Raw genomic sequence first — 27,500 nt, 5'->3', positions numbered from 1 at the left:
AACTTTCTAGCATAGCCACAAGGTTTGAAATTTAGGGGAAGCAGGTGGTTAGTCAATACCATCAGCCCAGTATTTCGTTGGTATTTAATTTTGTCAAACTCGAAAAGATGAAAGGCACAGATAACCCTGGTGTGGTTTGAACTCGTAACAAAAAGCTGGGAAAGATAACAAGAGGCATGTTATGCAATGCTCAAATCAATCTGCCAACCTATCAACCTCTATGTTAATAATAACAAGCCCTCAAACTGGGTGGTATAGAGGTGGATGAAGCCAATTAAATCAATTCCAGTACTTTATCACACCCAGATGGGTGAAAAGCAAAAAGTTGACCTCAATAGAGTTTAAGCTCAGAACATGAAGACCCAGAAGAAATACTGCAAAATATTTTGCCTGATGCTCTAACATTTTTGGCACTCTATCAGAAAAGGGTAGTCATAAAAATAATAATAATTCTAATTTTGACACAATGCCAGCAATTTTTATGGAAAGGGATTAATCAATTTCGTTGCCTTCAGTGTTCGACTTGTACTTATTTTATTGATCTTGAAAGGATCAAAGTTGATCTTGGTAGAACCTGGACTCAGAGTGTAAAGAGCCAGAGGAAATGCTGCTAAGCACATTGTCCAATGCACTACCAATTCTGCCAGCTCACTGCTATTATTATTATTATTATTAAGCCCTGATGCAGTACCAGGCAGTAGCTCTCGTGGCCTTCTGATCTTAACTGATTGGAAGTGTTATCATGTACATTGTTTTGTTTTGGTATAAAAAGATGGGCTACAGTAAATATTCTGCTCAATGCCGCAGATCTGCTTGTCAGTTGTTCAACCGTAACCAGTTGAGCATGTCCCTTAGTGGCTGATGATATGTGCATCTCTGATCACGAGCTGAAGTAGTGGGGGAGCATCATAGCTGTGTGTTGAGAGGGATTCTTTGGGGTCTGAATAATTCACCTCTGGAAACATGGGTGTTTCGTTCAACATCCTTAAACAACCCTTATTCAGGGACCTTTTGAGCAGGATGGGTTACTCGACCAGAAGAAAGTTCTAACTGGGCTCCACCTGCAAGGTCATGTGCTGTTTATCTTGATATGAGATTACCATGTCGCGCACACATTGTTGTGATGCATGTGCCTAGTGTACCCTTATCAGATGGGTAGTCATGATGAGTATACTGGGCTTCCCAGTGTCACTTTGATGGCATGCACTGTTCTCTCACTCAATAATAATAATACAGTAATAGACAAGGAAAATTGGATTTGTAATCTGACTGATCCATCTGGTCCATTTGATACTAAGATGGTGAAGAAAACAAATGAAAAGATGAAAAACTACAACCCCTTAAAATTTGAGATTACACATCAGATCTGTAAAAGTTGTACCTGTGATAACTGGTGCATTAGGGACTGTGAGTGATGAAATAATCCAATGGACAAAAGGATATTGTAAAGCTTCTACAGAAGGTTTACCTCTTGGGAACAGTAGGAGGGTTCTGAGCACTTGATGGACTTATTGGAACCATAGGGATATCTAAGGGAACAGGTAGTAACCACCCACAGAAATTCTACCAGAAATAAGATCAATTCTGAGTCAAGAAGAAGAAGAAAATAATAATGATAATAATAATCCTTTCTACTATAGGCACAAGGCCTGAAATTTGGTGGGAGGAGACTACTCAATTATGTCGACGTCAGTGCATAACCGGTACTTTTTACATCGACCCCAAAAGGATGAAAGGCAACGTCAACCTCAGTGAAATTTGAACTCAGAATATAAGGACAGACAAAATGCTGCTAAGCATTTTGCCCAGTGTGCTAACAATTCTGCCAGCTCACCACCTTATTGATGATGATGATGATGATGATGATAATAATAATGATAATAATTGTTTAAATTTCAGAATTACATCAACCCCAGTGTTGAACTGGTACTTATTTCATTGACCCTGGATGGATTAAAGGCAAAGTCAACCTCAGCAGAATTTGAACTCAGAGCATAAATAATTATAATCATGACTTGAGTGCAACTTAGCAACTCACATAAACTAAAGGAAAACCAAAACATAATAATAATAATAATAATAATCCTTTCTACTATAGGCACAAGGCCTGAAATTTTTTTGTGGGGGGGGGGTCAGTCAATTTAGATCAACCCCAGTACACAACTGGTACTAAATTTACTGATCCCAAAAGAATGAAAGGCAAAGAGAACCTCAGCAGAATCTGAATTCAGAACATCAATTATAATCGAGACTTGGGTGGAACTTAGCAACTCACATAAATTAAAGCAATGCCAAAACATAATAATAATAATAATAATAATAATAATAATAATAATAATAATAATGATAATACCAGCAATTTTGAGAAAGGTCTAATTGATTAGACTGATGGCAGCAGTTAACTGATGCTTTAATCATAAGAACTTTAATATGGATGAAAAACAAAATCCAAAACAATCAAACAGCATTATTTAAAAGATTTTAACAGGAAGAAAGCTGCAGACCAAGTAGTACCGAATTATAAATGCTGAAATTATTAGTCTAAATTTTTAGCCATTGTAACCCCACCCCCACCCCTCAGTTCTAGAATTAATATGAAAGAAGAGGAAGAGAGGAATGAATCTAACATTTGTAGACAAAGCAGTTTAGAAGTTCAATCGCAATACTCGGGGAACATACATATGGAAAATATTACTTTAGTTGCTACGTTCAACTGTTATTTATTCCCAGGTCATTCCTGAGTGTGCAGACAGAGATACAAAAGTGTTCCAACCATGATCATCCAGTCTTTTTTTTTCTTTCTATATTTCTTATTTTTTTTATATCTAAGCATGACTGTGTGGTTAAGAAGAAGCTTGCTTCCCAATCAAGTGGTCCCACTGACCAGTACCTTGAGCAAGTGTCATCTACTATAGCCCGAAGCTGATCAAAGCCTTGTAAGTGGATTTGGTCGACATTAAACTGAAAGAAGCCCGTCATGGGTATGTGTGTGGATATATGTATATACCCACGTCTGAATATTGCATGATGGTTGTAAAAGGGTATCATTATCATATGAGGTTGTTTGTTTCCAGTCTTCCCTGAGAAAATATTCAGATATGAAAAACAGGTGAGGGTTGGCAACAGGAAGGGCATCCAGCCATAGAAAATCTACCTCAACAAAGTCCATCTGACCCATGCAAACATGGAAAAGTAGAAGTAAAATGATGATGACCCAGGCTTACATTGTACAATAATATTTGTTCCAATTTTTTTTTAAGACACAGGGTGTGATTCAAGATAGAGTTAGCCAGTTGAATGACTATACAGAGGCCCTTTTCTTGGCTCCCTAATTTATCTTTTATCAGCTAAGGAATTTCTCAAGAAACTTAATATCTGAAAATAGGTTCCTGCCAACATAACAACAACAATGTGACTACATTGTACTGGCCTCTTTAAAAATAAAGGACATATTGAAAAATATCCTCAGAATAAAACATGAGATCATGATAGGAATATCTTGGATTACAAGTCTACAGAGTCAAGGTTGATTTAAAGCTAAATAATTATTTCTTGAAGCCAGAATTGTTAGCATGCCAGGCAAAATGCTTAGCAGCATTTCATCCATTTTTACGTCCTGAGTTCAGATTCTGCGGAGGTTGACTTTGCCTTTCATCCTTTCAAGGTCAAGAAAATAAGTACCAGTTGAGTACTGGGGTCGATGTAAGTGACTTACCTGCCTCACCTGAAAATAATGGCCCAGTGCCCAAATTTGTAAGCAATATTAGTTGACATCCTAAAAATAGCACTGAAATCCTGCCTCATATCACACTCTACTGTTTTAAAAAGATAGGGGCATATTGGATAATGTAACCTGGAAAGTCAAGGATGGTCATGGTTGGAAGACCGTTGATTATAGACCTATAAAATTAAGCCAGACCTGGATCTAAACAACAACAACAACTGATCATCATCGTCCTTAAAAGTTTGCAATATGGTCTTATCAACATATTTCTGTCATTTCACCTGAAAGGGGCAACATGCTCACATTTGACCCCCTAATTTCTTCTCCATTTTCAAAACTATCTTGCAGCACCAACCAACCAACCAACCAACCAGCCAGCTCATGGCAGTTATCATCCATCTACATCCATGGATGATAACTACAGCTATACCTCTGACATAAATCAGTTGATACCTTTAATACTCAATCATTCTCTCATTGTAGAGGCACAATGGCCCAGTGGTTAGGGCAGCGGACTCGCGGTCATAGGATCGTGGTTTTGATTCCCAGACCGAATGTTGTGAGTGTTTATTGAGTGAAAACACCTAAAGCTCCACGAGGCTCCGGCCGGGGTTGGTGGCGATCCCTGCTATACTCTTTCATCACAACTTTCTCTCACTCTATCTTCCTGTTTCTGTTGTGCCAGTAATTCAAAGGGCCAGCTTTGTCACACTCTGTATCATGCTGAATATCCCTCGAGAACTACATTAAGGGTATACGTGTCTGTGGAGTGCTCAGCCACTTGCACGTTAATTTCATGAGCAAGCTGTTCCGTTGATCGGATCAACTGGAACCCTTGTCGTCGTAAGCGATGGAATGCTAACAAGACATTCTCTCACTACACCAATGCTCTAGTAATAATGTCAACTTTAGCATCAGTTTTATGAAATGTTCGCTCATTATTGAGGGAATTCAATATGAGGAATTAGAATTGGTTTAGATATAGAGGTCGATAAACTAGGCCATGATTTAATCAAGGTCTGTTATTAAAACAGCAACAATGTTAAAGTTGAGAGATCTTGGTAAAAAAAATTTTTTAAAATAACAACGCTACTAAAATATTGGCATAAGACCAGAAAGATCGGAGGGAGCGGGGTTAGGTAGGTTTCATTAATCTTAGTGCTCAACTGGTCCTTATTTTATCAGCCCCCAAAAGGGGTGAAAAGCAAAGTCAAATCTTAGCAGAATTTGGACTCAGAATGTAAAGACAAATGAAACACTGCAAAGCATTTTGACCAGCACGCTAACGAGTCTACCAGTTTGCTACCTTAACAACACTAATAAGCAACAGTTTGATTTAGTCTGGAGAAGTGGCTGCAAGGTTGATGGCATAGTCAGATCGGTCAGGTAAGGTGGGAGGGCAGGTGGCAAACAATAGATCTGAGATATACATTAACAAAAAAAAAAAAAAAATTTTTTAATAGAATAAAACAAATAACAAACAATAAGGAAACCATACAATTTCTTGTTTAACACCAAGCAGAACATGCTTACTAAGAAAAGGAGGTGATCGGTAACACTGGTGAGGGACATGAATGTGAATGAATACATGCAAACCACGACATATTGACTGTTTCCAGGATGAGACAACATCAGCTTTGATGTTCTACCATATTATTTAAGAGAGGGAGGGATAAGACACACACACACACACACACACAGAGCTACAGCTAACAGTAAAAACTGCCATGAATATAAATCCACAAAGGGGATTGTATTTAGTAGTTCAACCTACTAAATACACAGCAACTAAATCTCCCTCAAATTGCACACTTTCGTTTTAAAAATAAGTAATGTATACATTGGATAAAGCACACCTCTAAAAACAAGGCAAGGTTGATCACAACTGCTCGATCAGGACTGACCTGGGGCTACACAACAATCTCGTCGATAAAAAAAACTACCGTTCACCGAAAAATGTGTATGATGTAAAATGTCCTGGGCTGCCTACAGTATCTTGGCTTAGGAGATGAGATGATCCTTTCAATGTTATATCTGTTTCTTTATTGTCCACAAGGGGCTAAACATAGAGGGGACAAACAAGGACAGACAAACGGATTAAGTCGATTACATCGACCCCAGTGCGTATCTGGTACTTAATTTATCGACCCCGAAAGGATGAAAGGCAAAGTTGACCTCGGCGGAATTTGAACTCGGAACGCAACGACAGACACAATACCGCTAAGCATTTCGCCCGGCGTGCTAACGACTCTGCCAGCTCGCCGCCTTGTTCAATGTAATATCTGTTTATCATCCTCTGTGGACCCACTGAGGTAAACTGAATGAGAGAACAAAGTACAAGTTCCAGTTTCACTTGACCTATTTCAACAGTTTGGTCTGATCTACAGTTCCAATGGCACCATGCTATACATACATACATACATGTGGTTGGCATTAGGAAGGGCATCCAGCTGTAGAAACTTTGCCCGATCAAGATTGGAGCCTGGTGCGGCCGTCTGGTTCGCCAGCCCTCAGTCAAAATCGTCCAAAACATGCTAGCATGGAAGGTGGATGTTAAACAATGATGATGATGATGATATATATATATATATGAATAACACAATGTTTATATGTAAAACCATGCTGTATATGATACAGTGTATTGTGTCATATCTGTGTGACACCATGGTTAAAAACCACCATGTCATATGTAACACCATCCAATATGTAAAACCATAAAGTTTGTGACACCATGTTACATGTCATACTGTGCCATGTGACACAAGTCATTATGCTGTAATGTGACACAGTGTTGCAGGAGGCATTCTGCCATGAGACCGTGTCCCTTTCGCCACCATATTGCTTGAGACAATGCATTTGTTATATGTGACACTGTACTACATGTGATGGTTAAATTCAATATAGTTTTAAAAGGTTGTAGATTGGTGGGGGGGGGGGGACCAGCAGCTGTCTGAGGGGGGTGGGACATGGGGGGGGGTAATGTGAGAGAAGGAAATCTTTTCTGTGCTGACTTACTGTGGAGAATCTTTGATGTCGAATACACAAGTGTTCATAAATCTGTTCATCTTCCTCGCCGTCGTACACAACATCATATAAATCCTGGTTATCATCCAAGTCATTCTCACTATATACAACAACAACGACAACAACAAAGCTTATATGGATTACAACAACTAACAACAAACAAACAAACACCTACTATCAAAACAACAGCAGCAACAACAACAAAAAAAAACAGCAAAAAATAAAAAATATAAAATTAGAAATCAAGAATACAAAATAAAATAAAATAAAAGGAAATAAAATGAAAAGACAACATTGATCAAACAAAATAAAACAAAAAAAATTATCAAAATAAAAATTAAAACTAAAAAACAGTAAATAAAAAGAAAAAAATAACGAAATGAAAAATATAAAAAAAAACAGCAAACATCACTGGAAAGAAATTTCTTTAAAAAAAAAAGAGGGAAAAAATATAATTAAAAAATAAGAGGGGGAGGAAGAACAGATGTGGTGCAAGGTGGTGGTGGTGGTGGTGGTGGTAACATCAGACTGAGGTGAAGGGCAAGACTGGAAAGGAAGGGTGAACATATTAATTCTATGTACAGTAGCAGAAAGGTTTGTGGACGATGGTCAGATTGTGGCAGTGGTTGTAGGAGGAGGAGGAGGAGGCTGAAGACAAAAACTTGTGATAAATTACGAAAACAACAAGAATAAAAACAAAAAATAAAAGACAAAATAAAACAACAAAAAACTAATGCAAATACTCAAGAGAAATTGTATAGTTGTTGTTGTTGTTGTTATAGTTTAGTTCCCCCCACACACACACACTACCACCTTCCCTCCGCCCAGTCCGGTCCCAACCCAACAGACGTATGAAGGTGATCGTAATGGTGTTGGTGGCACGACTGTTTTTAATTATGGTGTTGTTGTTGTTTACTCTCAAGTTCTTCAAACTGCAAACAAAGGCGTTCCAGCCATGACAATCCCATAGTTTATCTTTTTTTTTCTTTTTTTATGATTTTTTTTATGGCTCAATCAAAAGAGAAAAGCAATCCTTCATCTCAATTTTCAAAAAGCATCTAAGACAGTGGGAAGTTGAGAGACTTGATTCACATACTTGCAACAAAACAGACAGACATGGCTAAAGGCACATGAGAGTCAAGTGGTTGTGTTAAACTGTATGACAGAATTAGAACTGCCGCCAAATTTAAGACTACAACATCCAATGTGTGTTTCTTTTTCTAAGACAATAATGCAATTTAAGGGAGATTAGGCAAATATATATCTTGCAACCCAAAAGATTATGAAGATGTTCCTTCTATGACTTGAAATTACCATGAACAGGCTGTCGTCCCATTTGCTTCTGTGGTGATGGTGATTATATTGTTTAAGATCGTTGTCAATGATGCCGGCATAGAGATGACAGAGCTTTATTATAAGAAATAACATAAGAATGGTTTGTTGCCATTTGTGAACAAATTGACAGGATGGCGGCAAGAATTAGTCTAAAAAACGAACTTCTAGAACAGTGCTTTTCAACATTTTTGCAGGAGCGGAACCCCAAGGAAACATTCCACTGGCTCGAGGAACCCCTGTGCAATAATTTAATAGTCTTATGCACACATATCTGCACAGGAGAAATAAAAATTACTGCCGATTTTAGCAGTTTTGTAACTTCTTGCGGAACCCCTGGACTGTACTGGCGGAACCCTAAAGTTTTGCGGAACCCTGGTTGAAAACCACTGTTCTAGAATATAGCATGAGTTTCTAAATCCAATCACTTGTTTGAATTTTGTATGCATGTGTGTGTGTATGTGTGTGTGTGCATGTTTTAGCATTAAAATTACATGGCAGTTTCCGTGATGATAAGAGATGAAATTTAAGACATTTATGCATTATCAGAGCTATTATTTCTATGGTTGAATAACCGTGTTCGTCACTCAACAACAAAGTAAATATGGAACCCGTTCTCAGCCTAGCAAGGTAATTTGCCTTGAACAGTGGCACATCAGACATTTAGAAGCAACTCCGATACCTGAATACTTCCTTTTCATCTCTCGTATATCATCTATCCAGGCACAAGTCAGGTATCATACATATACAAACTACACTCGCAGAACATAAATCAGTGAGTGAATCTCTATGCAAGAAATTGCAGCCAAATCTCTCTTATATTACACTCTATAATCTTAAATAAAGAATGTAACACTGAATAACGTAGCCTCACATATATACAAGGAGACAAGATTGTCAAAGCTGAAATGTCTTTTGAGTGTAGCTCAAACCAGGCTGAGTTGAAGCTAAGCACCAATAGACACAGTACAAATTGTTTGTATTTCACAGTAATCTATTTACTGAGAGGAATGCTGGACCACTTCAGAGATATCTTGACCACAGGTACTGACAGGTAGTGCCAATTATGACACATGAGCTGCATACTACACAACCTGCTAACTTAGAGACCTTGATCACCAATGGTCTTTACAACAGAAATCCCAAATGAGGTAGTCCCAGATATGCTACACTGCCCAATGCACTGAGCAGAAGCTAAATATAAACTATGTCATATTGGAAAATGTAGTGTGAGGTAAGCAGGGGTGAATATTCCTGTAACACTGGATAATGTAGTCTGAAGTATTGCAGAGGTGAATAAAAGACAGGTAGCAATACCTTTTATTATCAGGACTAACCTGAAGCTAAACAAAAGCAAGTATAGTGGAATAGCCATTATTAATTCATAGAAAGTTTATCGACAAGCATTTTGTCAGTGGTACCAACTAAACTACAGTAGATGTCCAATATTATCATCATCAATTTTACGCCTGCTTTTTCCATGCTGGCATGGGTTGGTCAAGAGTCATTCCACATCCAGATGTCCTTCCTGTTACCAGTTCTTGTTTCTCAAGTTAATATATTCCACTAAAACCATCCCCCCAAATAACTGCCAAGCTGCAGGACATATTGTTTACAAGAGCCCTAAACACTCACACTGTGTTTACTCGTATAGCGACAATGTGAAAGCAAGAAAATAGTTACACACATACATACGTACATATGTACATACACACACATGATGGCTTCTGTACTATATTTGTGTACCAAATTCCACTCACATGGAATTGGTTGCACCAGTGCTACTCAAACTGGTGGTTCACAGACCAGTGCCAGTCTGCGAGCCATCAGCCACCGGTACGTGGCGAGTTTCCAGAAAAGAAAGAAACATCATAAAATGCTTATGTAATATTGTATTATTTGTTTGCAAAATAGATAGAAGATAAAAAAGATTGTCGATTTTTATTATATTCATTATATATATTGTTTCCTGTATAAATTAATATTTCTAAGAAATATTACCAATCCTTGGCACACTGAGAAAAAAAAAACTGCCGGTATGCCACATCAGATGGGTTGAGAAGCACTGGGTGACACCATACTTGCTAAAAGTGCAAACCAATGGGATGGAATCCAAAATTACAGAGTTACAAAGTGAACTCGTTAACCCAACAACCAAGCTCATGTCTAAAATAACCGGAATAATATATTTGGACCCTTAACATACTGCACTGGTGGTGTATACGTATCTTTCTTATCTATTATCTGGTGGAGGAGGGTGGGGTAGAATTATACAGAGGAAGAACTGTAGCCACAAACTATGCAGGACCTCTACTAGGTTGTGAGAATGGGGTGATGTGAATCCATCTCTTCATCGTACATGGCTGAATAGAGATGGCAATGGATTGAGTTGCTCTCCCAACTTTCTTTCTCTCTCTCTCTCTCTCACACACACACAGAGACAGATTCTATGGTGTCAATCACAACTCGACTATGACTGTTGTTATGTCATATCTGTTGTAAACATAACAGTATCCTCTGTATGGATAGATGTCTTGCCCCAAATCTTTGTACAGATCCTCAAATTCTGGAACTGAAGCCCTGTGGTTGCAAAACAAGCTTCTTAACTACACATCTATTCTACTATTGATGACTTTCATCATCTACCTTTGATCTGAGTTGTTACATATTTTCATAACCTTCATTTCCAAAGTGCTTCACATTTCTGAGGAGAAAGAAGCCATCCCTTAAACTGAGCCAGCAGCTATAAATAGGAACACAAGAACAGTGAACAGGAAACTATTTAGAGTGAAAAAAGCAAATAATTGGATTCATAATTCTGAAAATTTGAATTACTACAAACACGACAAAGTACTTAAGACATTTCAGCAAATTAGAAACATAATGCCTATATTTATAAAAATTCTTTAGTTGGGAGAATGGTAACAATAACTGAATTCAAATTAGATTTGAGAAATACTGAGGAATTTGTATAATACAGAACTTGGAACATATTGCATGTGTTTTGTTTGTTTCTGGGATGTTTTAGAGTGAAACAAATGAGACCATAGCTAATATGAGACATTTTGAAATGAGGAGACGTGGGTGATAATGCCATAAAGTAAGAAGCAGAAAATGAGTTACAGTCCATTGCTATGGGGGGACAATGCAGAAAGGAAATGTGTAACATTTGGGGACCCAAGTTTTTCATCAGAGAAGATATATAACAGATTGCCAAGTCTAATGAAAAGCTCATCTACTCACACCAGTCTAAAATACCACCCTTTTTTACCTTTTCTTTCCTTGGGCCTTGATCTCCTTAAATTACATTTTATTATATAGAGTAGAGCACTAATACAGAGAAGGGTGTATATCACTGAACTGGGGGGGGGGAGTAAAATCATTTATTAGAAATCACTACTCTGAGTTTGTTGCTTCTCTTTTTTTTTTCTATAAGGGACATTTTAGCTCCCAGTTAACAGTTCTTTCTAGTATATGCACAAGGCTGGGAATTTGGGGAAAGGGCACTAAACGATTACATCAACTCAAGTGCTCAACTAGCATTTTATTTTATTTTATTTTATCAACCCTGAAAGGATGAAACACAAAGTAAACCACAACAGCATTTGAACTGTGAATGCAAAGAACTGGAAGAAATACTGCTGAGCCTTTTGTCCGGTGCCGTAATGATTCTGCCAGCTCACCATCTTTGTTTTTTTTTTTTTCCTTTTCTTCTTTTCTTTAATATAACTACATTTTGGTATTGAGTACTTCCTCATTCACACTTAAGTATACATGTATGTATACACACACACACACCACACACACACACAAGATATATTAAAGATGAGAGAGTATGACCAAGGGTTTACAGACAGATGGAATGTTACTAGATATTATCATTGAGAGAGAGAGAGAGAGAGAGAAAAAGAGAGAGATTATCCATATGTTATCAGAATTGATACCTTTTATAAAAAGAAAAATGAAATGAAAATATTCTGAAAATATCTTATATATTTAAAAAAAAGGGGAAAAAAGGCAATATTTGTATATCACATAAAATCATTCTAGATAAAGATAAATCATGGGGAAAGTCAGTTATCAGAATAAGTACACTGTTAAAAACACAGGCTACATTATTTAAGCAGAACATTATTTTGTTTGTTTTATGTAAGAGAGATTTTTTTTTTTCCTGATAAATCCATTTTCTTGTTAACTCATTCTATCCTACCTGTATTAAAGTTTAGCAACATGATTGGGTACAAGTAACACCATAGACAAGTTGGAAGCTACTTAGACATTTTCAGTAAGAAATTAAAATTCAATTAGAAAGAGAACAAAAAAAAATCAACACATTCCACCCCCACCCCTTAGAAAATTACAAAAAAAAAAAGAAAGAAAAGAAAATACTAAATTTCAATGAAATAACATTACATTTGAAAATATTCATATTTGGAAGAAAAATGAATTAACATTTCTTCCAAAATAATATAAATTCTTCTAAGATTAAGAAAAATAACATAAAGGAAAATTAAATTAAATAAGAAAGGGGCTGTAGAAGAGTATGTATATAAAGATATGCACATATATATATATATACACACACACACATATTGGTGTGAGCATATGCGTATGTGTTTGCATATACATATATATTATATATATATAATATATATATAGACACACACGTTTGTACATAGAAAGCAAGAAATATTAAATATTTGTTTAAACAAAGAAAAGAAAAAAAGAAAGACAACTGAATTAATAATAAACATGCTTCAAGGCCCAAAAAAAAAATGAAAAACAAAGAAAAAAACACTTCAGTGACTGACTGATTTGGCACAACAATTATTATTTCCTTTTTTTTTTCTTTTTTTTTTTTACCTGTGAAGTGGATTTGCGTTTAAGCGAGCACAAATCCTCATATATCTGCTGATTATCATCTTGTGTTTCTTTGTTATACACTTCATGGTCATCTGGTAAGTCACTGGAAAAAGCCAAACAACAGCTGACAAGGGGCAGCAAATAGACATTTCTAAACAAGCCAGGTTTAGTTAGTACCATAGATGTCATAATACAGAGAGGGGAAGAGAAGAGACAGGGAGGTGGGAGGAGAACAACAGGAGATCAAGAAGACAGACAATATTTAATGAATGGCAACTAACAGGATATCAGATACACACAATTTATATACATATCAATACACACACACACATACACACACATGCATCAGACATTGATCTACAGATGTTCACTTCTGTAGAAGGATCTTCTAAGGTGATAGGCACTATCCATCATGCCCTTACTAATGTGTGTGTGTGTCTGTGTGTATATGCGTGTGTATGTACATCAAAATGTCAAAATCAAAATAGCACAAGATATTTTAGCCCTCATTTTCACACAGTTTCCGTTAAAGCACATGAACCAGAAGTTATTCGATCATAACACACTGAAAATCAGTTACAGCTGCAAAACCAACATTAAAAATATCTAAATGATTTACAAATTCTCCCAAGAAATAATACAGGGTGCATATGCAAAAATAAAGTTATGCCCCCGTCCCTCAAACAGAAATGAAAGGAAAGCAGCAATCTATTCTCCTAAAGATAATACTGGGCAATTTCAAAAACCATTATAATGACCATGCTTCAAATTTATGAAACATAACAAAGAGTAATGCCACAGTCCTTTCAAGTTATATAAGGAAACTGAAAGACAAGAAAATTAAACAAACTGCACATCTTTTGGGATAAGCTAAACCAAAATAAACCATACACTAATGATTTCAATATTTGTACCCATATCATGGTAAGGTTTTGTATGTATGTGTGAGTGTTTATTTTAAATGACCTCAAATGTTCACCAAATGCAGACATATTAACAAATTCCTCCAAGCTAATTTCAATTGCATAACTGAAACCAAAAACAAAAGTTTTACAATATACTGAACTTCCACTTTTCATATTTTACATTTCACACTTTCACATCCACAGGCTTCTGATCCCACTGAAATCAATGCCACATACCAAACACTATATTAAGATTAGCACATTCAATCTTTGAAACTCTCACACTGTGGTGCAAAACAACCTATATGTACCATAATACAAACATCACATGTATACATGCATGTATACCCATATTTATATATATATATATATATATATATATATATATATATATATATATTAGTGTTCAAGTGTGTGTCCAGACCTGTTATTCAACACCCTCTTCTACTGACATTTTACCATGCATATACCTCAACAGAAATTAATAACATGGTACCCTAGATGGAGAACACTTGAATAAAATCATTATTTGAGGAAAAAAATCAAGTCAATTCACATCCATTTGAAGAAAGGTCAACTTAGTAAGAAACTTGAAATCAAAGAAAAGTAATATTATCCACACTATTATAATAAATATATTCAATCTACCCAACATATTAAATATTCTCATTTTTGTTTATGTAACTACTTACAAATTATCACACACACACACACACACAAATATACTCAAATAGAAAGCAAAAGCATTTAAATGGTTTTCATATGACTTTTTACAGAGAAAAAATTTTGAAATATTTCTATCGTACTAGAGAACAACCTAGATAAATTCTAGTGGGGCAAATTTTACCTTAAAAAAAAAAAAGAGAGAGATATAAATAAATAAGAATGTGGGAGAGGAAAATTTGGAAGCTAAAAAAATTCAATGGTTTCTTCTGAATTAAATGGAAATATAAAAGAGAAAGTAAAAAAGAGTTTAAATAATGAAGAATGGGAGTAGAAACAGAGATTGAGGGGTAAAGGGTAGAGGGAGGAAAGTAAAGGGAGAGAGAAAGAAAAGAAAGGAGAGATGGATAAGGAGATAATTAAATTTGGTATGGGTGTAAGGAGATTGAGGAGGATGACGAAGAACAGATTAACGAGAATGGAGCGGGTGGAGGGCAGGTTGTCAGATGGAGAAGGGAATTAGAAAACATTACATTTGGTTTTAAAGAGAACAGGGGAAAGTAGAAGGAGAGAGGAAGAGTGAGAGAGAAGAGAGTTAAGTGGTTGATGAAAACAAATGAATGAATAAAAGGGAATCAATGTTGAAGAGTCAAGAGTAAGGGGAGGGAGAAGAGGATTATTTTTCTCTGACTTTCTCTAATGAAAAGGAGGAATCGAAGCTCCTGAGGCTCATTAATTTTTACCTCACTGCTCAAATAGGGATTACAATGAATTATGTAGGGATTCCTTAACAGTTAAAAGCAAAAAAAAAAAAAAAAAACTATACAGAAAAAAAAGAAAGAAGAAAAGGAGCGGTGAAATCTATGCAGGGAGAAGGGGTTGAACAAGTTAGCCCTGTAACTTTTATTGCAAATTTCACTTAAAAGAGATCTCATATCATCCAATGTCATGCAGTATAAAAAGTGTAACTTGGTACATATAAGTTATGAGGACGAGGCCAAGATTCTAACTGCTTACAAGTCAACTATAGTGCGGAAACTAAATAGTTGGTATGACTTAGCCCCAGATTGCCATTAATCTTGCAGATGTATGATCAAGAGCACCCCACTCATGATCTTTATTTAGAGAGAGAGCACATCTCAGACCACATTATCTGATTACCTGACCTTTGTTTTTCTTTTTTTGCTTTTTTAAACAATAGGGTTGTTTGAAGGCAGATTTGGTTGCTATTTCTAGGATGATGAATAGGTAGAAGTGGGTTCCTTACAGACACAGTGCAACGTTCAGTCCGAAGTCAGCCCCATTCCAGTAAACATATGATAAAAGACATTTTAGCTATGATCAACATGTCCTTTATTCAGGCATATCTAGTTCTACATAATCTAACGTATCCTTCTTTATCATTGTTTGACCCCTAATCAACTCTAATTCAGCAGATATATGGATCAAAGACTATGTTTTTATTCAGACATAGTGTATCCAGAACTATATTACCTACTGTGTCCTTTTTCTCTTAAACAGAAGCATGTGATCTCAGAGAGACAAGGCTTCTATTTCTCGTAGCTGGCTCAAACCAGTAGCAACAGCTGCTTTAACCCTTTCGTGACCAACCCGGCTGAAACCGGCTCTGGCTCTGTAGTACAAATATCTTATTTTCATAAGTTTTGAATTAAAATCTTCCACCAAACCGTAGTCACAATTTATGTTCCTAACACTAGCTGAATGATAACTAAGTTATTTTACTAAATTCTTTGTTATATTTAAAATAATTGAAAGAAACACAGGGCATCTCACCAGAAATATGGTAACAAAAGGGTTAAAAGCACTTATGGTGGTACTATGCAGAAAGCACTGGTGATGGTCCCACATTATCCCTTTTGATATCAACCTGGCTGAAACTACCTCTGGCTCTGTAGTAGAAATGTCTTGTTTCCAAAAGTTCTGAATTAAAATCTTCCACCAAACCTTAGTCACAATTTATGTTCCTAACACTAGCTTAATAATAACTAAGTTATTTTACTAAATTCTTTGTTATATTTAAAATAATTGAAAGAAACACAGAGCATCTCAACAGAAATATGGTAACAAAAGGGTTAAATCAGTAGCAATACTATAAAATTGACTGCTGTTTTGTTGGTTTATGGCACTGAGTTCAATTCTGCTTGTCGAGAAATATAAAAAGCTAGCTGCCAAGCCTGAAGAAAGTTTGTCATACATCTGTTCAACACTAAAGAAACCAAAAGTACTGGCTGACTGAATGGCACAGATCTGTAAAATAATATCCAATATGATCTTGATGGATATGAGAAGATTGAAGAGACCAAGTAGATAAATCAGGGACCATATGCAGGACCTAATTCTAATAAAGGAAGAGGGCAATGCGCTTGACATTTTGTAGGCCTTCACAGATTAGAGAGATTGATGTGGCAGTGCAAAGTCTGTAAGGGGATTGAATACGGGGGGGGGGAGGAAATTGTGGATCTGGCTTTGATAGCGTACAAGAGGGTGAATTCTACTAAAGGCACCTAAGATGCTAATTCATGCAACATATTAAAGGACACCCAAGACAAGGTAGCAGTGTTAAACTGAGTGACATTAAGCTTACCGTCCAACACACCTAAGCACTATGTAGTTGTGTTAAACTGGGGTGGCATGCCAGGCATTCTACCACAAAGCAGTCAAGGACTAGGAAGTGAGGGTGGACCAGATACTACGTTAGGTATACCACTGGAAAAGCACTCAAGGACCAGCAAGTAGTGCTAAATGCTAAATCAAGCATAGTTTGGACAAAGATTTACCTTTGAGAGCCTGTCTCTCTCTCTCTCTCTCCTCTCTCTCTCTCTCTCTCTCAGACAGACTGATAGATATATTACCTGCTTCATTTTACACTCAATTTTTCATTAATAAACCATATGATTGTCTTTCAAAATTGGTTCAACATGGTTTAGACAGACAGGCTCGGAATTCAGATATGAAAGATGGCTACAGCTAAATTCCAAATCATACAATGAAATTTTGCAAAAGCAAGCCACTTTACATGTATACTTACATCTAAGATTTTGGATCAGTGGTTGTTTAGCTGGAATGCCTGCCTTTTTGCTCTAAGTCTGCTAAAGTGCAACCAACCTGGAACCCCCATCCACCAACCCCAAATAAAAGCACACATACACCTCCACAACAACAACAACATTAGTGAAAGAAACAAACAGCTTAACTCCAGTATGATTTGAACTAAGAACCAGTTCTTAATTATCCCTGATTTAGTTAAGCATTCCACTAATGAGTCATCCATCATTCCCAGTTAATCCGCCTAATACATGTGAATGGAGCAAGATTAAACAGTAATCCTTGTCTCACAAAAGTATTTTCCATAAAAAACCTTGATTCCCAAGATTTTCTCATTTTCTAAGAGGTGAATATCAGAGAAATATTTCTTCACTTGGCTCTTCCTCATTTCCCCTCTCCAAACAATCTAACCTAATCTTGACCACTGAACCACAGATTTACCGCTTGGAAATTTAGACAGAAATGAGGCGTCCAAAATCTGATTGTCAGATATTTCAGACTTCTCATGACCAGCAGTATCCATTATTGGTTGGTCAATCTCCTATTATCTTCTATGTTAGACCAATAGAGCCCTAACCTCTTTTAGTTCCTACAACCACACACAGCACAAGTAGAACTCAGCAAGAACTGAGCTCAGTATGCTACAACCGCCACAGAAGCAGATGAACTCAGCTAAACACACATATTGTCACTGTTCTTATGTTGTTGAGCCTATTTACAGCCAAATATCTTAGTCATATACATAGCAAAGCACCAGTGACTGGATATGTGCTTCCAACCTCTCACATGATTGACTGGCAGCCCATTGTTTAGCACCCTGTTGATAGATAAGCCACTTCAGTACCCTACAGGCAGGTACTCCATCATTCAGTATCTTATTGAAAGCTAATTCCTTGTTCAGTACACAAAATAAGGCGCGTGGATTAGTGGTTAGGGCAATCGGCTGACCATAGGGTTTGCAAAATTTCACTCACGCGGTTTAATCAACCTGAGGATATGATAGAAGGCACTTGCCCAAGGAGCAGTACAGTGGAATCGAACTCTTAAAGCCATATGGTTGCAAAGCAAGCTTCTTAACCACACAGCCATACCTGCGTGCTTTCTTTTCTTCTACAAAGTTCAAACAGATGAACAATTAACCTATCCTTCCAAACTTTTATCAGATGCTGTCCTTTTGGTGTCAAAGACAGTGCACACGTGTATGTAGTGAGAGTAGAATCATAATATTCCATCCTCACTGCATAGACATGAAGGTTTAACAAAAGTCTGTGAAATGCACCTGGAAGTCATTAATTAAGCAAAGCAAAAATTTTGCAACACTAAGCTGTCAAATTCAATTAACTTCCTCTTCATTAATTAATTTGTCTACTTCAAAATGGTGGCCTTCTTGCTTACTTCTCTCTACTACACCATTCAATACAATACTACCTCCACTACACTAACACTACATCCTACAACTACTACTACTACTACTACTATTATCACACTACATTTGTGACACCCCACTACTGCCTTACACTGTCACTTTGCACCTCTGATACACTCCACTTCTGCTTCTCTACTGCAACATTCTCTCTCTCTCTCTCTCTCTGCTACACCACTGCCACACTGCACACAGCATACCTCAGTACTGTTTTTCCACTGCATGACTATCTCTCTACTGTATGTACATCCTCCCACCCTAACTCAACTGTACCACTCCTACATCCCTACTACTAAAACTGCTCTATTTATTATACACCTTACTACTGCCTAACATGTCCAACCACATACCACCACTGCCTCTACAATGTCCTTTCTCTATCAGATTCCTGAGATACTCAACCTTTATACACCTTATCTCACTATACCTTAAAATAGGGACCAGAGTAACCAGTGCCACCACACAGTCCAGTCCTTGCTGCAGTATAGTGGCTTATGTGCCTCAATGACCCTGAAGACTATGCTAGTGAAATGCAAGCTCCTGGTGGGGCCACCATGCTGGACAGGCCACAGAACAGAGGCCAAACGGATATGGACCACCACATAGCAGAGGTAAAAATGGATTTGTGCACAGCCAACAACCCTACATAGGAAAGATGCAAATTACAGAAACATCGATGACAACTCAAAATCAACAAAACCTGGGAGAGGACAATCCAAAAGTCAAGAAATGTGGAGAAAAGTCATCAATCGCCAATACTCTGCAGAGAGCAAAATGCTTAAGTATAGATGAGCAATAATTGAGATAATTAACAAAGTTCTTTGACTTGCTCACAGTACTACCCAAATATTCCACAACCGCCAGCTTATTGTCTTGTCTAATGTAACACTTATTCATTTATATTATTCTGCGTTATCTTGCAGCTTTAAAATTTCAATGATGTGACAATATTTTTTATAAAATGACATCATAGGGTTGGTGCAAGAGGCTGGATCTGGCTGGTTTGAACATTTCATAGGTAAAATATTTGGGCTCGATATGGCCAGTTTAAATGCTAAAGGGTTAATATTTATGTGTTAGAATAAATGGTCAAAGTCCTAAATACTAGAACCAATACTTCCTACAACAAAGATGATTGGACATGGCTAAAAACGTTAGTGCAATGTCTTGTTTGGTCTACTCTCTTTGAAACATGGGGCTTGCCATATAACTGAGTATAACTTAGTGGAGAAGGGCTACCTAACAAGGCTGATGAGCAAGTAGGCATGCACACACATATGCACACATATACAGAGATTGGTTGAAATATTTTAAATCTCTCCCATGAAATATCTTCTGACAGAAAGAAAACAAAATCATCCTAGTGCAATAACCAAACAGACCATTTTTTTAAGAACAATGTTGCTGAACTACAGGGAATTAACTAACACAATGTGCTTAACGACTAATTTGGCACATGCAAATTCTAACACCCAGTCTTCAACATCGTAACAAGGCAAATAAATAAAACACATACAGGCTGATGCTAAATGAACCCCTTGATGTAAAAAAAAAAATAATAATGATAATAATAATAATAATTCTCTCGGCAATCACTGTTACTAGAACCTTCCAACCATTAGTTCACATCAGCATCAATATGAGAGAGATAGCTCACTGCATAAAAACAGCATCCAACACACTCCAGATTACCATTAATGCCCAGACCCACTTCTCCAGCTTCCTGTCTCACACCAACTGTAGTTATCTTAAGAACGGTTGCAGGAAATCTACTAAGAGGGATGATACTGTGTTTAGCTTTTTTCTTTTTTTTTCTCTTCTCTTTTATTAAAGCATAAATCAAGACTGGCTACTATTAGTTTGCCAAGCAATGTAGATATTTCAATTACTCACAGATTAGATAAACGGCATTTTTATGTGTGTGTTTGTGCACATGTGTATCATTCAGATTATATATATATATATATAATATATATATATATATATATATATATACACACACACACACACATATATACATGAACACATGCATAAAATGTCATCATATATATATATATATATATATATATATATATATAATATATATATATATATATGCGTGTGTGTGTGTGTACATATTTTCAGCCTCCCAGCTTGCCAGTCCTTAAACCATCCGACCCATGCCAGCATGGAAAGCAGATGTTAAACAACAACAATGATTATATATCTATATATATATATATATACATACATACACACACACACACATATATATGTATATATATATACATATATATATATATATGATGTGTGTGTATATATATATATATATATATATATATATATATATATATATATATATGATGTATATATATATAAAATGTACAAATATGTAAATAATTCCCTAATGCAAAGTTTTGATTCATGAGATATCCTGTTGGTTGGTTGTGAGGAGGAAGGAGAGGAGGAGGAGGAAGATTGGCAAAAGGAATCTGGCTGACACTCTCAGAACTTATCTGAAATGGAAGTAGTATTACAAAGGGTTAATGAATTCAAGGTATTGTTTGGTGCAACCGAGGGGGAGAACCACTCGAAATATTTTGGCAATCCAATTAATCAGAGAACAGATGACCGACCCAGAAGAAACGAGCTTGTTTTTGTTCATTATTTTGCTTTTGTTTTTTGTTGCTCTTTTATTTTTTCTTCTTCTTTGTTTTCCTCTTTTTTTTTTTTTTTACCTTTCAACAATAATATCAGCAAACAGTTTTTTTTCAAGTTTGAACTCATGGCTTTGACTCCATTTCATCTCTGAAACTAAAGTACAGAACAGCACAGCATGATGGTATGGTATGGTATGGTCAACGTACTTAGAGTTACTGTTTAATCCATCACAAGAACTACACACACACACACACACATAATACAAATAAGAAAATAGAGAAACAAGTTTAGTTTGTTCATCAACTTTTGAATATTAGAATATTATAATATCCGAAAGTTGATGAACAAACTAAATTTGTTTCTCCATTTTCTTATTTGTATTATAAACTTATGGTAAAAATATTTCATTACCTTCACCTGTTTAATACAATAAATGAGTTAATTGCATTGCAATTAAAAACATTTATGTATTAAAAATCTGAGTACTTTACCAACGGTATATTGGATAAATACTATCCCTTAGTGGGTTACACCCATAACCCCTATCTTACCTTGTATTTCATATATATATATATATATATATACACACACACAGTACTAAGTCACAACATTCAATTTAATTTTAGTTCAGTTTTTAAATAAAGATTTTCAAGGTCTTGTTCATGACAGACACTGTGAACTTGAAAACTCGTAAGAATTTTCAGAGGGAGGAGATGATAGAAGCAGATACAGAAGATGAATACAAAAGATGACTGAAGAAGAGAAAGCAGAAGGAAAAGGAGGAGGAAAACAAAAAGAGATTAAATTCATTAATTTGCATAAATGATCTTATTGTTCTTTTTTACCCCTTTCAACAAGGAAAATGATCTCTTATGCTCTTGATAAACACCTGTAAACAGTTTCAGGTAGAAGAGAAATTAAATGAAACTGCTGCAGAGATGTTCTGCCAAAGAAGCTTTTATTGGCAAAGAAAATTGTAAATTAGGATAATAAGATAATGGTGGAGTGGGATGGGATGGGTTTAGCTGCTGCTGACTCCGCAGCGAGGGAGCAGGGGATGAGTTCTTCTCTACTCAGCATTGTGCCAATGCATGAGAAATGGAGAACAAATACGGAAAACAATGGAAATCGGAGAATTGCTTCCAAAAGGGTAATAATGATGAAAAACAAAAGAAAAAAAAAGAGCTTTCAGTAATGGGAAGTAAAAGTCAAATTAGCAGCAATAACATCAACAGCAATATCAGATCAATACACAGCATGGGAATCCAAAGACTGCAAGAAATCCTCTCAGAATTTTCAAACTCTGTAAACATAGTTTTAACAAAGAAAATTTTCTATAATTTTCAGAATAACATTTATTCTAACATTTGTCATTGATAAATGAAATAACAAGAAAAAAAGAAGAAAAAAAAAAAAAAATGAAAATTATATTCTAAGCTTGTTTTTAAAACTTCAATGTTTCTCTATTCAGAAGCTGTTAACTTGGTGAAACCTATAAACCTATGCATCATAGCATGACTTTAAGGAATGAATATATATATATGTAAAGAGAGAGATTTTCTTATTTTGCAATTTTGGTTTCAGCAGTTTGTTTAAATCTATTCAAATTCAAAACACTGACTAAAATATACACACATAGAAATACAGAAGATATATAAGCAAAATTAAAGTGCTTCAGAACACAGCTATATATATATACATATATATATATATTATATATATTAAATATATATATTAAATATATATATATATATTAAATATATATATTATATATATATATAATATATATATATATATATATATATATTATATATATATATATAAATATGTATATAGAGAGAGAGATACACATACACATTTTTTTCAATTATCAAAACATTATTTACATAAACATTGATGACATATAAAAGATAAATACATATATATATACATACATTTTTTCAAATATCAAAAATTTATATATATTACATCAACAACAAATATATAAAAAATATATTATATATATATACATATACATACATACATATATACACATTATATATATATATATATATATATATATATATATATACACATTATATATATACACCACTATATATATATATATATATATATATATATATATAAAACACACTACATATATATATACACACATTACATATATATATACACACATTACATATATATATATGTATGTACATATTACATATATATATATATATATTATATATATACATATTACATATATATATATATATATATATATATATATATAACACATATTACATATATATATATATATATATATATACACATATTACAATATATATATAATATATATATAATTATATATATATATACACATATTACATATATATATATATATATATATATATAGGTAAACAGTAAAAATAATTACAGACATGGACAAGAACATGAAACACCACAGAGACGACACAAGAACCACAGGACGGGACATTCGAAGCCCTATATATATATATACATACATACACATATTACATATATATATATATATAAGGCATATATAAAAGCATATAAATACGTACAGAATACAAATTCAAAAAGTAGGTTCAAGGTTCAACTCCCCTTCCCAAACAGAAGATAGAAATTTACAAAGTCATTTCCAAGATTGTCTGAAGGTTCAAAGAATACTTACAATGCCATCTCTTTAAGGTTACTGTAAATGTCTTCATCCTCATCGTATTCTTGGGTTTCTACGAAGGGTGGAAACTCGCTAGAAAGCAAATGAAGTACACAAAAGCTAAGCTAAGACAAGACACATGATCACAGGTTCCACTTCCAAACAAAGTGACCCACCATCAACAACCATCGCTTCAGAGCCAGCTGCCACTTCTGCTATTCCATTGCATCAGACCAAACAACAACAACAGACTGCGGAAGTTTGGAGAGAGAGAGTTGACAAACTTATTTAGATTTGAAGAAAACACATGCCCAAACACACACAAACACACAACAACAACAACACAAACAATAACACACACTCAAGAACGGTCAAACTAGAAATTAAATGTCCATACAGGTTAGAATAAAGCGAATATTCTGATTGGTTGAAATGCAGTTCTTTGTTATATTTTCGTTTCGTTTTATTTTTCTCATCCACTCAGATTAGTTATTAGTATCGTTTCGATGTTAAAAGTTGAGGGTTAAAAGAAGAATGGTTACAAGAAGCATGGATCAGTACCTGATACCTGAATTAGAATGTGACTATCTTATTACATCCACGGTGGTTGTTGCAATTATTATTATTATTAAGAATGTAGTTAGCTGATAGAATTGTTATCATACTGGACAAAATACTTAGTGGCATTTCATCTGCCTTTAAGTTCTGAGTTCAAATTCTGCTGAGGTTATCATCCTATCGGAATCAATGAGATAGAAACCCGTTAAGCATTAAGACCAATGTAACTAACTAACCCCACATCGTGTAAAAAAAAAATCTAAGTAAAAAGGATTATTATTATTATTATAGTAGAGGGGATTATTATTATTATTATTTTCCTCTTTGGCCAAACCCTCATCAACTTTTTCAAGTTTCACTTGAAAAGGAAAGTGAGGGTGGATAGGAGAGTGTTGTCATCTAACAGGTTTGCTGAAAGGTGGGTGAAAGTCCAGAAAATGGCCAGTGTCAAAGGAACGGGATTGCCTTCAAAATATCTGACCATTAACCACATTTTTGATCCCCATCAAGTGTCTAATTCCTAGATATGTACACAGAAACAGTCTGAATTTGAACTAGAAACCCTATTTAGTAGAAACAGTTTCAATTCAGTCAAGTACCTTTATTTCGAAACTAAAGGTAATAAAAATATATAAAGGTTCCCCACTTCAAATTCATTTTAGTACTATGTACCTATCCAGACACCTGATGATGATGAGTGTAGCTGAAATTGTCTGCAACACTGAATAGATGCAATAAAAGTTTCATTTTTAAACACAAGATTAGTAAAAAAATTCTTTATTTAGGAAATGTTTTAGAGAACAAGTGGTGTGGTAGTCTGTAAAGTTCACTTATCCCCAAATTTCAGGCTACCTGGATACTTATACCTAGCTAGCTCTGGAGTCAATTGGATAAGAGATTAATATCCCATGGAATACACCACCAATCACAGGTAATATTCCTAGATCTGGTATCTATCTATTCACTGAAGACAGCTTTTTTTAGTAATTGAGCACTCAAATATTAAATATTATAGCAGTCAGCTAATCTATTCCATAGCCAGATCTGATGGCTGGTTTAATAAACAAATGAACGAGTAGTCTAGTTTTCTACCAGACTACCAGATGATCTGGTGGCTTCCTACTCTATCAGTCAACTAAACGACTTGGTAACGCAACATTCTATCAGACTACCTGTTGATCTGGTAACTAGCTATTCTATCAGACTACCAGTTGATCTGGTAACTAGCTATTCTATCAGACTACCCAGATCATCTGGTCAATAACCATTACACTAAACAACCAGTTGTCCAGGTAGCTTGCTATTCTACTCGATTACCAAGCATTTTGAGAGCTAGCTTTTTTATGTAACAGTTAGATCTGGTAGCTAGTTATTCTCTCAAGCAAACAGATCTCAGGGTTAGATATTCTACCCAACAGATAAATTTTCAAATCACTATTACACATTGGTGCAAATGAAACTACAAAATACCAGCAACAGATTTCGAACAAATCACACCAGGATCTGGTCATCAGTGTTATACCTTAATCCAATCGAACTCAATCTGTTTGTGACTAACCCAAAAATATCTGCTGTGCAAATCTTATCAGAACAACCATATCAATGTTCATGCCAAAATGAACTTAAGACTTTTGATAAACAGAAATCAACAGAAAAAACTGCCCAACAAAGTATGGGAGAAGGTTGCAACTTTGATCTAATCAACTAAAATCACTAAAAGTGATAAGTGCCAGAATGGTTGAAGTCCAAGGATTGAAACCAATAAAAGAATCAAGGAATACAAGAATACACAGCAAACATTAACTTGACTCAATTCTGTCTTCGAAATACAGAAACTTTATTAAATAGCTACACAGTTAGCAGTTGTTATTTAGCCCAGGGCCCAACCTAATCAAAGGTTATCCAGCACTGATCGTCCCATCTTTTCATGGATATGTTGGACTAGATTGTCTACAAAATATGGATTACACCTATCTTTTGACAAATAGGTGTGTTTACACCAATTTATCTACAGCAAAAATTTTTCTCTATGACAAAATACAGTGAATGACTTTCTTACAGATTCAGTTATATCTTAAGTATATTTGAACTGGTAACAACTTCAGATTGTCTATAGTATTCTTTCTATGTTTAACCCTTTAGCATTTAAACTGACCATATCCGGCCAGATGTATTCTGCCTGTTTTATGTTCCAACTGGCCAGATCTGGTCTCTCACACCAGCCCTACAATATCATTGTAAAAATTAACAGCTACCTCATCAAAATCTCATAGTTACAAGATAATGCATGATTAGTTCGAAACAATGTAGATGAAGAAGCATTAATTTTGGCAGAATAGTGCGAACACTAAAGGGTTAAGATGAAAGTCTCCTTCCTTTATTGATGATGGATGCAATTCAAGAGTGATTTGACTGCCATTTCTAACAGATTGCTAAATATAGTCAGGCAGGTTCATTTAACCTTTTAGTGTTCAGATTATTCTGTTAAATGTAATGCTTTTTTATTTAAATTGCTTTGAATTAATCATGCATTATCTTATAGCTTTGAGGTTTCAATGATGTGATTGTTTATTTTCAGAATGACATTGTAGGTTAGGTGTGAGAGGCTAGATATGGCCAGTTTGAATATAAAATATGTAG

The 27,500-nt window shown here is 35.2% G+C and overlaps 1 protein-coding gene across 13 annotated transcripts in view; it reads right to left on the bottom strand.

The window, feature by feature from the left end:
* Positions 1-27,500, bottom strand: part of LOC115222824 (protein vav) — a 197,910-nt gene that overhangs the window by 71,081 nt on the left and 99,329 nt on the right. For 6 of the 13 annotated variants that reach the window (XM_036512017.1, XM_036512015.1, XM_036512019.1 and 3 more), the window contains 2 exons: positions 24,318-24,395; positions 6,740-6,848 (listed from right to left, as the gene is read on the bottom strand). In XM_036512017.1, coding sequence (XP_036367910.1) covers positions 6,740-6,848; positions 24,318-24,395 — 187 coding nt within the window. Of the gene's footprint in view, positions 1-6,739; positions 6,849-12,943; positions 13,047-24,317; positions 24,396-27,500 lie in introns of all 13 variants that reach the window. The other 7 variants (XM_036512016.1, XM_036512020.1, XM_036512023.1 and 4 more) reach the window with 3 other exon arrangements.

Source organism: Octopus sinensis, linkage group LG21 (genome assembly GCF_006345805.1).
Source record: "Octopus sinensis linkage group LG21, ASM634580v1, whole genome shotgun sequence".
In the NCBI taxonomy this organism is placed as follows: Eukaryota; Metazoa; Mollusca; class Cephalopoda; order Octopoda; family Octopodidae; genus Octopus; species Octopus sinensis.
This window is presented reverse-complemented; position numbering and strand designations above follow the sequence as displayed.